The sequence below is a fragment of the Protomyctophum parallelum genome (assembly GCF_964188405.1).
Source record: "Protomyctophum parallelum genome assembly, chromosome: 15".
Taxonomy (NCBI): Eukaryota; Metazoa; Chordata; class Actinopteri; order Myctophiformes; family Myctophidae; genus Protomyctophum; species Protomyctophum parallelum.
This window is the reverse complement of record NC_139710.1, coordinates 37,659,713-37,675,594: the sequence shown is the minus strand read 5'-3', so window position 1 is coordinate 37,675,594 and position 15,882 is coordinate 37,659,713. Positions and strand designations below refer to the sequence as shown.

Sequence of the window (15,882 nt, the reverse complement as noted above, 5' to 3'; positions counted from 1 at the left end):
AGAAGAAAAGCCCACTAATTACTATAAGGTAATTAGTCTTATTTGCATAATAAGATAAAGAAGCCGAAAGGTGGACGAGGTGCATGGCATTATTCACGAAACATAAATACCTATATGTTTTCATTGTCCCATACTAAAACTATTTATACGTTACTTTCATACTAGATTTAGGCTACTAGTCTAAATAACCTAAAAGTTTAGGCTTGGCTTAAATTCCATGAACTATAGCTATATATAGGCTACTATAATCTTATCTACAAATCATTTCCTTCTCGATCTTCTTCCAGACAATATCGATCACCCCCCTGCCTTACGTCAGTATTGATAACTTTGCCAAAGCAAAATCAAGTGCAATTGTCCAGTTAATGTTCGATGGGACGACTGGATGCATGTGGATACAGTTTGCTTTTATACTTTTTGGAAAACCAGGAGCTCCTCCGGTCAAAACAAATGTAGTTTATTTTATTTTCCATTTACGAAACATATAATGTCGGGATGAGGCTCGCTATTATGAACACATGGGTATAGTAGGCTCAGTGTAAAGTCTATTCGTTACTTTTTTTCTCCCCTCTTTTCTTAAAGTAGGACCGTTATAAACGTTGTTTAACGAGGTTGGGGGGATAATCCAGCCCACATATTTATTGCAGCCTAGCGCTGGGCTGTGGGAGAGGGAGAAAAAAAATCTCTTCAATATCCCCCAAGATGGCCGCCGATGTAGGATCGATGTTTGAATATTGGAAGAAATTTGATCTACGGCGGCTCCAGGTTAGTGTCTTTTACCTCACCTTTTTCCCCCTCTTCCACCCTTATCTTCCGCGGCGGCGTGTCGCCTGGGCTACCAAGTGCAATGTGGAATTGTCACGAATTTAACAGGCGAGAAAGCGAGCCGTTGTTTGCCATTGATAGTTATTAGAAATTGATCCCTCTTCTTTCTGCCTTTGTTCGGCTCAATCATTGATCAGCAGCGATGGAAGCTGGCTGGCTGGCTGCGACCATATAGCAGCCGAGGCAGCAGCAGCACACAGCGCTCTGCTATTATGGGGTCGGATCAGCACCCTGGACAGCACACATAATACTTTGATACCGTTTATTTGATACCGTTTTCACTTTACAGCAACAATCTAAAGCTGCACGAGTGTTCTATGGCGCTGTTCGCAAACTTTTAATGGCACGATCGAGTCGTGAAGCTTATATGGTTCTTGGACGTATAGGGTAACTTTGTTTTCTTCTTTTTTTTAAACGACCAGCTTAATGTTTTTTTTTTATGGCATTATTCGTGTCGACGATTGTTGCCTTTTATTTGCTTGCTGTACCGGTGGTTGTGATACTATTATTTTGTAAAGGATTTAGGAACAATTACTTGATAGTATATGGCTATACTCAGGCTAAACTTAAACGCACTATGATTGAGAAAGTTTCATTTTTGTGTTGTTGTTGTTGACATCAGTTATAGGCTATATAGGCTACTGTTTGGGCTATGTGATTTTAATTGTTGGAGGATTTGGAAGGCTACTATACAATAAGATAAGAGCCAGCGTATAACTGATATCGGAGCTTTTATGTTGAGTAGCGATGCTACCGTTTGCAGGCTATAGTTTTCAACGATGCACGGATGTCTTGATCGCATAATACGTTTATATATATGACACAATAGCCTATATAGATCGTGTCTCGGGTGAGCAATTTGATTTACAATAGTGCGTCTATACCTAATAGATATAGCTCAAATTGATCAGGCTATTCATTATAGCGAGGCTAATAATATAGTTGAAAGTTGAAATGGAAAAAGCACATTGTTGACAGGTTCTTATATGTTATGTTATGTTATATAGCCTGCATCCCCGGAAAAGCCAAACGTTTGAGTGCACAAAATATTGTTCAGCCTAAAGGTTTTTTCCGCTCCAGACCAGTGTCCACCACCGCCACCCCCACCTCTCTATAGCCGCATTGGGCTGCTCGGGCCATCCATGGCCGTATAGAGTAGAGTGTGTAATTGTATTCCCCGCTAATGTTTGTAAATCAGCCTCGGCCCGGCGCAAGGGCACTGTCTCTCTCTGGCAGCATATGATTGATGTTCTGTAACATGAGAAATGACAGCGGCGTGTCCGTTCCAGGTCCCGCGCCGAGAGAAAAGCCTGCCCTGCCTGCCGAGAAGAAATCAGATCTGCTCTCGGTTGTCTTGTGTGGCCGAGCAGAGATATTGTACCTCCCAGTGTCGCTGGACGGACTATACTAGCTCATTTACACGGAGACGGAGAGAGTGGATGAGCTATTGTTGTTGTGCATGTTGTCCTGCAGCGGTGTTAATTTCGCCTTTTTTGTGCCTATAATATTATATACAATCGCAAGCTTTTCGCGTGAAGTTCTTCCACCCTGATCCATCCATGCATCCAGAAGCAGGAATCTATAGTCTATATGTCACATATTGTTGTAGGGCAGGCTGTGATTAGACGTATAGCCTATCATGGATTGTTTTTACAAGATAAAAATGAATAGCCCATGCAGGCTTGGCTGCAGAGTTGAATTGCCTATACAGTTTTCCCCACAAAACATTACACATTTTAATTTGTGTATAAACAGGGAAGGCTATACGATTTGAAAATATACATGCTATGATGTCGTGTTGTAAATAAAAACTTTTGTTAGTCAGAGAAATTTTGATATAGCCTCCAGTCCATCCATTGTGTATACCGTAATCAATAATCATGTGTATACAGTAATCAATAATCATGCATGTCAAGTATAGTCGGATTCTAAGTAGGGATGTGCCAATGAGACATTTTGGCCCATATAGATATCCGATATAATTAATTGCTGTTATGGCCGATATGATGTAGATCATTCTGTCGGCCATTCCGTATTTAAAAAATATAATAATTTTGTCCATTCTGAAAGATGCATGTAACAAACAGGGTATCCATGCACTGCATGCAGTGCAAGTCAGATTTAACTTTAATACCTTATATTTAATACTGTGAGCTTGTAGATCTGTTCACGCTGTAAAGACAATCAGACCGGTCTGATTGATTAATCGGACCCCCATCGCCAATGCTATAAGGGACCCTGTACACTGTACACTTTTCACTCTCAAAATAATGAGTTTTCAGAATAAGCTACAAACATGTCAGTCAGTGATGCTGGAGTAACAAGTGTCTGTCGTCCTATACGCTCTGCTCTGAAAAAGACATCATTTAAAAAGTGTTTATTTTGTTGTCCAAATCGTGCTTCGTCTTTAACCCTGAAACCTCCAACCAGATGAATTAAGATGGCACCTATACTGTCAGTTAATAGCATGGGTTGGTTGGGAGTCTGGGAGGTTAGTGTTAGAAGCCTCTATATGTCTGAAAACACCTGCCTGTACCACCATAGAATAATACATCTCATTCAGATGTTTGAAGCAAAGTTTCAGCAGGAGAGAAACAACCTATAACATGATACTGACTACTGAGTGACCACGGAAGTCAGTCAGTGTTGTTTTTGGCAGCACATTTTGATTTTAGTTATAGTCATAGTCTCTTGAATAGTTTTCATTTAGTTTTAGTCACATTTTAGCCACCTGGGATGTTTTAGTTTTAGTCTAGTTTTAGTCGACTAAATGTCATAAGATTTTAGTCAACTAAATCTACAGTTGATTTAGTCGACTAAAATGTATTTTGGCAGGTCTTTATGCCGTCGTAATGGCTGATTTTACACTGGCTGAGAATAGCAGATCTACAAGCACACAACGCGTCGCGTCGCACTGCGACGCGTTGTGTGCTTGTAGATCTGTGTGCTTGATCTGTGTGTGCTAGATCTGTGTGCTTGTAAATCTGCTATTTTCAGCATGAAACCAAGTGTACAATGACTTATACTGGATATCTTGTCCACTAGTCCCTTCCTGGCATCCTGTGTAGTTTTTATCTGTTGACGAAATTGTCAGTATATTTAGTCTTAGTTGTAGTCATCATAGCTTAGTTTAAATTTAGTTTCCATTTAGTTTTCGTCAGTGAGAAAAGGTAGTCGACGAACATTTCGATTTAGTCGACAAAAACAACACTGCAGTCAGAATGACTTGTATTGTTACTTCCATAATACACACTAGGCATATACTATATAGGGCATGAAGTACTGAAATAATGAAAGAAAAGAAGTGCTGATGCGTTCAAAGTGCAATAATAGATACGGTTCTGTTCAAAAGCGCTATGATACCTCGGTATCATCTAACCGGTAACACTTAACGTAAAGGTACGGTCACTAACACAGTGTAATCGCATTATAAGTGCTAGTCATAATGCATTTTGTATGTATAAGCTCAACGGAACAGCATATTATAACTATTATAACTTATATATAAAGTGTTTTTTGTTTCTTTTTTGAGTTGCTTTATTAAGTGCTTGATTATTATAACCCATTAAGACTTGAGACCAGATTCTACAAATGTCTTCTTAAGTCCTTGACAAACATGTCAGTGGTTCTCAAAACCTTTTCATGCCAAGGACCCCCAACATTATCTGTGTCTGTCCACCGACCCCCTCTAAACACAACTGTTTCAGGGACCCCCAACATTATCTGTGTCTGTCCACCGACCCCCTCTAAAAACAACTGTTTCAGGGACCCCCAGAAGCAACGATTTGAGTTAACAATGTTCGCTGTGAAAGATATTCAAAGGACTGCACACATTTTCATGATTATTCCAAAAGTGCAGCGCCATGAGCTTGTAGATCTGCTATTCTTGAATAGCTAAAGTTTAAAATAATGGTTCAAATGGTTCAAAGCTATGGTGACACACATGCATTCCAGGTCTTCGTGGATTCATCACATTACAATAAATGTGATTGCATTCTATAGACCCGACCTTTGACTGTTACCTTGTTTACAGATATTTCCCATAATATGTATAAACGGCAGTGTACTGTATTGTGTATATTGTGTACAGCAGTTCATTCAATGTTTTGTTTTTTTGTGGGGCAGATTATTTGTTACACATGATGAATAATTCACCTGCAGTTCCCGGTCGCTCGGTGGAAAGATAGAGGGCAGGGGAAAAAGTGCGAGGAGGCACAGAGCGCGCGAGGTGTTGGTGACCTTGGTTCCCGCTGGCTGCAGGGTCACGCGGCCGATGCCGCGGTAATCATTCATGCCGGCCAGATGGCATTTCCATGGGCGACCGTGAAAAAGGACGGGGTTCAGAGGGCTGTCCTGCCAGGTCCTGCCATGCAGCCATGCAGCTCCCCCGCTCCCCCAAAAACACAGCTAGTATGGGCCAGTCCGGTACGAAAGGAGTACGTTTTGGTGTGTGTGTGTATAGGAAGGAAGCTTTCAGTATTAAAGACCCAGGTGTTTTTATTAAGGCGTGGTCAAAACAGGTGCAGATGTGTTACCTAATTAATTCAGCCCTCTGTAAATTCAGCCCTCTGTAAACTGGTTGGCTTTTTTTTTAAATAAAGGTCATAGTGGGTACTAGTGCTGCACGATTCATGCTCAAATGTGGATCTCGATTTTCCTCCACAAGAATTGAGATCACGATTCTCACAATTCAAAATTGATCCATGAAAATATTGATTGTGTTTAGTCTGTATAGTTTCCTGAACATTTACTACATTCAAAATGTGGCAGCCGGAGCCAACTACAAACGACATCAAAGTGCTCGACTTAAACCTCTCTTAAAAGTCTCTCTATGGTAGCGAAAACACAAGAGTAACTCAAATGAATTGGTCAGCCAACTACAGTGCTGCACGATTCTCAGCGCTCAAATTTAGAAACGAGATCGCACAAGTTTTCTGAATCTAGATTGAGCAGTAATAGTGGTGGCGACAAGGTGCTCGAGTGGTTAGGGTGCGTACCACATGGGCTCCAATGCCTCATAGCTATACAGTAGACCAGCGGTATAATTCCCGACAACTTGGACCATTTGCTGTATGTCACTCCTGCATGCCACCATTCTCTGTTTCCTGTCTTTGACCACTATATCAGAAAAGGGCCCCGAATATCTTTAAAAATAAATGAAAATAAAGGAGGTTGTTGAGACTAAAGACATTTCTAAAAGGGTGGATTTGTGGGAATATAATAGTCTCAGAAAATACTTTGACTCCCCTATTGGGTTGCAATGCGTAAAAGTTCTTAAAACTTGCGGGCTCAAGTTGGGAGCATAATCTGTGTTGGTTTTAGCGATGTTGCAATGATGTGTGCAGACGGCGTAATAATGTTCAGTTGTATTTGTTATCTCCCGGTCGTGCTTCTGTAAATCTCTTCCAATGCATCTGAGAGAGAGAGAGAGAGAGAGGCGCAGCGTGGGGTGTTTTAGATCAAGAACTAAAATGCAGTGATTGTACTACATTTAGCATGACTCAGTCGCTCTGGTGTCAGCCCTAATCCACACACGGAGACAAATGTATTGCCAAACAGTGAAATTGCTTTGCAGCCTTTTGAGCCTGTGTGCCAGCGTCTCTCTCTCTCTGTGTGTGTGTGTGTGTGTGTGTGTGTGTGTGTGTGTGTGTGTGTGTGTGTGTGTGTGTGTGTGTGTGTGTGTGTGTGTGTGTGTGTGTGTGTGTGTGTGTGTGTGTGTGTGTGTGTGTGTGTGTGTGTGTGTGTGTGTGTGCGCGTGTGCGCGCGTGTGTGTGTGTGTGTGCTGGCTGCCAGCGCACACACACAACACTGTTCTCAACCCTGCAATCTCCCAATTGGCTGTGAAAATCACTCTCTGTCTTTCATTCATGCTTTCATATACAATCTATTTGCCGATGCTGTTTGTGTGTCACACGCGTCCCGTGTAATCTCGTATAGCGGCGGAGAGTGAGCTGTAAGTGAGTCCGTGCAGCTCTTGCAGACTTTGTTATTTATCATCACAGCGTCTGTGTCGGTTCAGTCGTATGTGATGAAGGAGACAGTTGGTTGACCTGCGGTTGCCTTGGCTGTGGACGGAGCTTTGTGTGTGAGGCTCTATGCTTCGCTCAGATCATTTCCTTCTATCGTCACAGTGTTAAGAAGAGCACTAGCTTTTAAAGCTATGTTAGAGAACAGGCTTCCCGATCATCACACGTTTGAGTCACGCACGCACGCACACACGGCATGGCATGCACACACACACACACATGTAGGCCTGCCACATAAACATTTTGTTAAGGAGCCTTCATATTAACCTGCTCCTAAGAATCAATGGGTGGGGCATGTTTGTCACGGTCCTCACTTCCTCTAAGTTGTCCCTCTTTTCCTGTCACAGTGACAAACAAAAAGGGAAAGCTTTTTAACAGGACTATCCGGAGATAAATGGAGATGTGAAATTCAGCAACCACATAACCCTGCCGGTACATAAAATGCAACATTAGAGAGAGAGAGAAAGAACGTAAGAGAGAGAGAGAGAGAGAGAGAGAGAGAGGACAGTGATACAGACTCGCAGCATTAAGCTGGTTAACCTCTCCATGTAGCATTAGCGGTAGAGACTTCAAAGCAAGACGTTTTTCAACGTTTCTCGCTGCAGAATGACAAATGGGTTTAGAGAGACAGCCACGGTGTGCATTCTCACTGAAGACTAGGCCTGTCATTAATGTCAGCTTAATCACTTTGACCTTCCTTCAGGCAGATTTCCATACCTCCTCCTATCCACGCGCAGTTGTTTTTTCCCCGCTCTCATCTTGTGATTATTCCAGGATGCTGCTGCCGCGCCGTCATTCCTGTGACATGATGACGTTTACTGTCTTTAATATCGGTGATCCTGTTGCTTTTCACACGGCGGTTATGATCAGCTGCCCCAGTTTGAACCTTTAAAACAGTGGTCCGGGGACCACCACGCAGTGGTCCTTCAGGGGGTTTAACTCCCCAGGTGGTCCCCCAGCTAAATGATGGAACAGTTGGTAACCAAATGGACCCTTATTAGATATTTAACTCTTGAGAGCGTGAAATGAAACCAAATGGAACCTTATATATACTGTAGATCTTTTCATCGTTTCATTTAACACTCTCAAGAGTTAAATTAATGTTAAACACATCTGCATTACTTAATTTTCTTAATTAAAAAGAGTCTACACAATTAGAAAATGTAGAAGAATTGTTGTTTTGATCAACGTTTGCCTGTTGTCTCGGTCACCTAATGGTACCGATATCAACACCGCATGGAATTGTGGACAAAATTGTATCCAACGATAACAAAATATTCAACGTTTTGGTTCTGAGAGACTAAATCTCATCTTAATGGTGGTCCGACCGTGGGCTTAAATGCCCAAATAAATAATGGACCTTGTCCTTGATATGAAAAAAGTTGGAAAAACCACTGCTTTAAAATATGAACGTATTGACATGATTTAGAAGTAGCACTGATTAGTGGTGATTTGTGATGAATGAATGTTAATTCTATAGCATTTGCCATTATCAGCTATTTGTTGCATTCGTTGCCTGGCCCTGTGCAACGCTCTCAGTGAGGGTAAAAAATATATATTTTCGAAAGGATTTTCCTGTTTTAGCGTTTTCTCCTCCTCTTCGTATAACGCCGTGCCAAAACAAACAACAGTACCCTTAATGCTTCAAGCAGGAACGTTACGCCCCCTTGGTGGTTGACACTAGTGATTTGCGCCGCGGTGAGAGACTCCAGATTTTTCAATAGCGGTGTGTTTTCTGTTTCTCCTCCTGCCCCGAGGCTTGGAGCGATTGCTTTGCAGGAGTAAATAACCAGCTTTAACAAAACTTCAGGGACACATTAGTCTGGTGGAGGAGAGAAGGCTCCATGGCGGTGTCGGGGCAGCCCGGCCCTTCTCTCTGAGAGGCAGGCCGGAAACATCAGGGGGAGAGCTAATGGCTCATCCGTACGAGTATAAAGCTGTGTCCGCTCTCTCCCCAGCTGACAGCCAGTGAGTCCCCCCGCATGCCCAGCCAGTCCATATTGAGCTGTGTGGTGTTCCTCTTCCACCATGCAGCAGCAGAAATCACCTTTATTTTAGTTTGGGCTGTCTGTCTGCACCATGCAGACACTGAGCACCATGCAGCCCCTCTCTCTTGTTCATCATGTTACTGAGCTTAGCTGATCTACAAAGGCTCCATTCGTGGTTATACCACAACTCTCCCTCATTTAGCACCACCTGGAACCTCCTCAAGGACCGCTATAGAGCGTCGCAGTCCCGCCTCCTTTCAGGACGACGCCAGGCCCAGGAAATAATTCCCAATGCATTTTCCCCATAGACATTTCAAAACGTATTTATTTAAAGACCTTTCTAAGTGTCGTACGAAGCCAACTCGAGCTGTGACAAATCATGACAACAAACACAATATTTTGGACCAAACAAATATTTTTTGTAATTTTTGAGTGGTGCAACCACTCCTACAACCAGCAATGTCCACCTGTTTACCTGTGTGAGCACGAGTATGTGACTTATTTATACCAGTAGGGGTCGCCAGAAACAGAGAGAGGGGTAGTGCTGTGTCTCTAATGAGAGAGAGAGAGAGAGGGGGGGGGGGGGGGGGGGGGGGAATTGCACCACTCAATTCACACGTGTGTGATTCTTTTGTAAATAAAGAAGAAATACAACCAAAAAAGTGTTGTAACCTTTCTTCTTTCTAATTCTTTGTTCGGCCCCAAAATATTATGTTTGTTGTCATGATTTGTTCCGACAAGAGTTGGCTTTGTACGAGGCTTAAAAGGTCTTTAAATAAATACTTTTTGAAAAGTCTATAGGGAAGAGCATCATTTCCTGGGCCCTGGTAGGGGGCGGGACTGCGGCGCTCTATATGGTGATCTAACTATAACTCTCTGTCTCTCATAATAATCTACGCACCCTCATGTTCAAGCGGAATACTTGGCAGGGCTTCACTTCACTGCAGTGTTGTTTTCGTCGACTAAAACTTCTTATGACGAAAAATGTTCGTCGACTGCCTTTTTTCAATGACGAAAACTAAATGGAAACTGAACGAAAACTAAGCTAAGAGATCAAGTCATTTTACACTTGGTTTGCATGCTGAAAATAGCAGATCTGCAAGCTCACAACGCAGCGTGGCGCGTTGTGAGCTTGTAGATCGGCTATTTTCAGCAAGTGTAAAATCAGTCATTACGACGGCATCAAGGCCCGCCGAAATACATTTGAGTCGACTAAATCAACTGTAGATTTAGTCGACTAAACTCTTATGAGTCGGCTAAAACTAGACTAACACTAAGACATTCTAGGTGACTAAAGTGTAACTAAAACTAAATGAAAACTATTCAAAAGACTATATGACTAAAACTAAAATAAAATTTTGCTGCCAAAAAACAACACCGTAACACACCATGCGTTGTCCATTTCGCCCTTCACGGTTAAGACAAATACAATAACAACTCGTTCTTTCTCTCTCTCTCTCTCTCTCTCTCTCTCTCTCTCTCTCTCTCTCTCTCTCTCTCTCTGTGTACTATGCTGCTATGTGTCACGCTAGTGCTGGTTGTGTCGTGTGGTGGAGGGTTACTGCGCTGTGAAGGGTGCTCTTGGGCCTTGTGTGCGTCGAGCTCATGAGATCAATGCTTCACTGCTCCTTCTAGTAGGCTTCCTCCACTGGGGATCCCACTCTTATTATGAGCCACGGAAAAATGCCTGTGTGTGTGTGTGTGTGTGTGTGTGTGTGTGTGTGTGTGTGTGTGTGTGTGTGTGTGTGTGTGTGTGTGTGTGTGTGTGTGTGTGTGTGTGTGTGTGTGTGTTTGTGTTTACTGGAGGGGGCGGGGGGAATATGGAGGCGTGCGTGCCACCCGTGTATGTGTTTGTGTGTGTGACTGTGTGTGTGTGTGTGACTGTGTGTGTGTGTGTGTGTGTGTGTGTGTGTGTGTGTGTGTGTGTTGAGGGGCCATTTGTCCTCATTTAAAGTGGGAAAAGAGGGAAGGCCTGGGGAAAGATGGCCTCTCGGTGGTTGTCTTTTGAGTATTAAAACAGCATTTTGTTATTACTAAGCATATGTGCTCGTATTTATCACAATAACACAAAAGGTGCACTACGGTATAAAAGCAGACGGATCTCTTGGCTTGTTGTGTGTTCATGTCTTTGTACAGCTGCTACCCCCACACAGTTAACCCTTTAAGACCCCGGACCAGATTCTATATACAAATTAATGCCTTCTAAAGTCCTGACAGTTTTCTGATGATTTCCCATGTCAAGGACTCCAAGAACTATATGTAATTGGCAGCCGACCCGTCTCAAAATATGTTGTTCCAGGGACCCCCCACCAAGATTTCCGCCACATTTTCAAAAAATTTCAGATGCGCTATACAAGCTTGTAGATCCGCTATTTTTCAACGGCTATGGTATAAAATAATGTTAAACGCTAATGTGACACAGATGCGTTCCAGGTCTTAATGGATTAATTACTTATCTTATTCATCTCCCAACAATAGAAGGGGACGGAATAAATCTGAGCGGGAGTTGTGCCTGCTCTTCTTCAACCAGGGAAGTGTTGCAGATTGGGGGGGACCCTCTAAAGCGAGGCGAGAGAGAGAGGGCTCCGAGAAGAAACAGTTCATCATTTTTAATGGAGAGGAACAGGAAGTACAGGAGACGTGAAGCCGAGGGCTCTCGTGATTTATTTTATTCGCCGCCTCGTTTCGTTCGCTCGCTCTGCTCGGCTGGGGGAAAAGAGCAACGACTATCTCTCCATCGCACCTCTGGTTGCGGTTTACGCTCCCCAACCGTGTCAGATCTACCTTGGTGATTTCACCTATATCTCCTCCTCCTCCTCCTCCTCACCGCACGCATGCATGCGTGCGTGCGTACGCGCCTCCCTTCCCCCGTAAAAGAAAATACTAACGCGCGGAAAACAAGTACGATAATTTGCCTATCGCCTGCGTATAGCTCGCCGTAACGCCCCTGACAAAAACAGCCCCCTGTACTGTATGTGTGCTGCTCCTCCATTTATCATCCGCGATAAATATCAGCGCTGCGCGTGTTTACATATAGACATTAATATACCTGGAACGCATCTGTGTCACCTGTTAAACACTGTCAACCGTTATTATATTATATTATTACAAAAACTTTAGCTTTACACGCTACACGGGCTCGTAGATCTGCTATTTTAAATCGTGAAATATATATAATAATAATAATAATATATATATTCTTTCACGGCGAACGTTTTTTAACTCGAATCTTTCCTTCTGGGAGGGGGGGGAGCGGGTCGTCGAAATGTTTTGGGGTCGTCGACATGAAATATAGTTTGAGAACCACTGATATAGAAACAGTTTTTTGAGTGGTGCAACCAGTGTTGTTTTTGTCAACTACCTTTATTCACTGACGAAAACTAAATGGAAACTAAATGGAAACTAAATGACAATTTCGTTATGAAATAAAAACGAGACTAAAATGCTATGAAGGGACTAGTGGACAAGATATCCAGTCATTTTACACTTGGTTGCATGCTGAAAATAGCCGATCTACAAGCTCACGTGAGCTTGTAGATCGGCTATTTTCAGCAAGTATAAAATCTGCCATTATGATGGCATCAAGGCCCGCCAAAACACATTGTCGTCAACTAAATCACCTGTAGATTTAGTCGACTAAAATTGCATGACATGTAGTCGACTAAAACTAGACTAACACTAATAAATTCCAGGTGACTAAAATGTGACTAAAACTAAGTGAAAACTATTCAAGAGACTATGAGTAAAACAAAAAATATAAATTTGTTGCCAAAAACAACACTGGGTGCAACCACTCCAAGGAACAGCTATGTCTGTCCCTCCCTATGTCCATCCCTATGTCTGTATGTCCCTATGTTTAGGGTACCAACAGGGGGCGCTGTTGCACCACTCACTTCAGACAGGTCTAACTGTCAAAGACACATTAGGTAGAATCTGCTGGTCTGGGGTTTTCAACGGGTTGTTGCTGACATGATGGAGGTGTCATAGCTTACAGTATGCCTCTCCACCACTGGTGTAAAGTACATTTACTTCAGTACTGTACTGTACTTAAGTACAATTTTGAGGTACTTTTTACGTTACTATAGTATTTTCAATTGTCAATACTTCTACTCCACTACATTTCATATCCTTTTACTCCACTGTTTTTGAAAAAAAAAAAAAACAGGAAAAAAAAAGTAGATTGTGATTATTATTACAAAACATACACTTCAGCCCTATATATATTTACTATACTATATTTACTTGAAATTAGATAATAATGAGTACTTTTTACTTTTGGCACTTTAAGTAGCCTACATTTTGAGTAGCCTACAATTTACTTTTGTACTTTTACTCAAGTACATTTTATATTCCACACTTTTACTCGTAACACAGTATTTCTAAATTGCGGTATTGATACCTTTACTTAAGTAAAACATTTTGAGTACTTTTTTGAGTTTCATTTGATTTTGTTGTTCCTATACCTAGTAGCCCCCGCGACCCGACTACGGATAAGCGGTTGAAGATGGATGGATGGATACGTATAGTAGTGAAAGTGATGTCGTCCCGTCATTGTCACCCGTTAATGTGTTGTGGTTGTCGAGGGCATCTGGGTATTGATTAGGGCTTTGCCACTGTGTTAGCAGGGCGGGCGCTGTGTGTAATATCAGCCTTGGGCCTCGCTGTATATTCTCTCTGTTTCCGCTATAGTCTCTCTCCCGGGTTGCTTCCCGCGTGGACCTTGTAATCTTGAATTATATATGCAACTTCTGATCAGCAACAACAGGGTCACCGTTTTATGCATTATGCTAATGTTTTCACGGCTGGCCCTTTGCTCAGATGAGAGAGGGATGTTCAGGCATTTAGAATCATAATGGAGAAAAAAAGAAAGGAAAATTGGGAGAGTAGAACAAAATGACTGAATTGAATCTCTCCTTTTTCAATTTCCCTTGTTAGCCTCCTGCATTCTTCCTGCATTCCTCCTGCATTCCACTACAGTCCCCCCCACTCTCTGTTTCTTCCTCTCCTCTAACCCCCCCCCCTCCCTCTCTCTCTCTCTGTTTCTTCCTCTCCTCTAACCCCCCCCTCCCTCTCTCTCTGTTTCTTCCTCTCCTCTAACCCCCCCCTCCCTCTCTCTCTCTCTCTCTCTCTCTCTCTCTCTCTCTCTCTCTCTCTCTGTTTCTCCTCTCTCTCTCCTCTCCCCCCTTCTCTCTCTCTCCTCAGTGGTTTTTCCCCAGCCGGCTTCCACAGTGTTTTAGAAGGGATGGATTTAATTGCTCTGTGGGGATTGGTTGGTCTGTGCTCGGGCTCGGCTGTTTAATTAGTGTACCCTGCCGGGATTGGTTTAATGCTTCATGATCTTGAAATTGTCTGATTGTTCAGCCCTCTGGGGACTCTCCGCCTGCCTACGTGGGCCAGCAGGTTTAGCTAAACATTGCTCGGGGGCCTTCACTTCTTCTGCTGTGTTATTATCCCTTGAAGACCTGGAAACGCATCGCTTTGTGTGTCGCTTTATACTATAGCTTTTAACCACTTTATTATTCATTATTTTTCAACTTTAGCTGTTGAAAAATAGCGGATTTACGAGCTTGCAGACCTGTTTTTTTCTTTTTGCAGATCTGCTATTTTTGAAAAATTGTGAAAAATGTGTCTGCACATTTTTAAATATATATATTCTTTTCACAGCGAAACAAATGTTTGTTTCTGGTGGGTGGGGGGGGGGGGGGGTCCCTGGAACAACGTATTTTGAGATGGGGGTCGGCAGCCAAACGCATATCATTCTGGGGGGGGGGGTCCTTGACATTAAAACGTTTGAGCGCCACTGACAGGAACATCAGCTTTTTCCAGAAAACTTTGAAGAAGTTTTGTAGATTCAGGTCATCTGCAGGTCTTAATGGGTTATATATATCATATATATATATATATATATATATATATATATATATATATATATATATATATAATATACATACTAGAATTTCGTGGCCGCTTTGCGGCCGCTCATCCCAGAGTTACCTTGCCGCGCACTATGGGAAGAAGGAAATTGCGGGAGTTGACTCCACATGTAGTAACGGATGGGTTATTAGTTATTATTATGTGTCCTTATTAGTGTAGTGTAGTCAACACTTTATGGCTCATACACACTGCCCGGTATTTGCTCCGATTATGCTGTCGGGGGGCATTTTTGGCGCTGACCGACAAAACGGCTGATCTGACGTTAAGCGGTGCCCAAAAGGTAGATCAGGATCTACCAGTATAGATCACAAAGGCTTTGCAGGTAGACCACATGACATGGCCCTAAAAATATATATAATTTTAATATAAAAATCGATTTTTGCATCTGCCGCTTGAGATGACCTGAGATGACTTGATTGATTGACATCAAAAAGGGCCTGTCAGCTCAAACACACAATGCAATACTTGTTGTTGCGTACAATCATCAGTAGCAAAGTGAAATACCAAAAATAAAATGAAAGTAAAATGAAAGTAGCTCTGAAATAAAAAAAGTGTGGGCAGCCCTGGTATAGATGATTATATATATATATATATATATTCATTCCGTGGGTAAATCCCTGGCTGTAGGCTACCCACATATTGGTAGCATATTACCTATATTAGCCCAATATTGGCGTTACGCATGTCAGTTGAATAATGTTGTGTGCGCACGTGCGTGTGTGGAGAAAGACAGTTATTTAATGAAACTCAAGATTATAACGTCCTGTCTCGCTGGCGCCGTGTATAGGCTGCACGGCTATTCCTGTGTGTGTGTGTGTGTGTGTGTGTGTGTGTGTGTGTGTGTGTGTGTGTGTGTGTGTGTGTGCGTGTGTGTGTGCGCAATGAAAAGTACTTGGCAGGCGAAATGGCGAATTCGAACGGTGTAATTGTAAGAGTTTGGAACAAACCAAGGTCTGTGGAAGAACAATGTTGACGTAACTAAGAGATTAGCTGAGTAAGCGATATTTTATATACAGTGATTTAGAAGGAATAAGCAAAATCGTGAGGCGAAGATTCCTCTCCTTCCTTGTTTTATTCTCCTGCGGACAGGACTGTCAGGGAGACTATCA

At 42.5% G+C, this 15,882-nt stretch overlaps 1 protein-coding gene across 1 annotated transcript in view; it reads left to right on the top strand.

Moving 5' to 3' along the window:
- Positions 1 to 702: 702 nt before the first annotated feature.
- cux2b (cut-like homeobox 2b) overlaps positions 703 to 15,882 on the top strand; it is a gene marked incomplete at its 5' end in the record, with an annotated part of 190,541 nt that continues 175,361 nt past the window's right edge. Inside the window, one exon of the mRNA XM_083783472.1 lies at positions 703 to 765. Coding sequence (XP_083639598.1) covers positions 703 to 765 — 63 coding nt within the window. The remainder of the gene's footprint in view (positions 766 to 15,882) is intronic.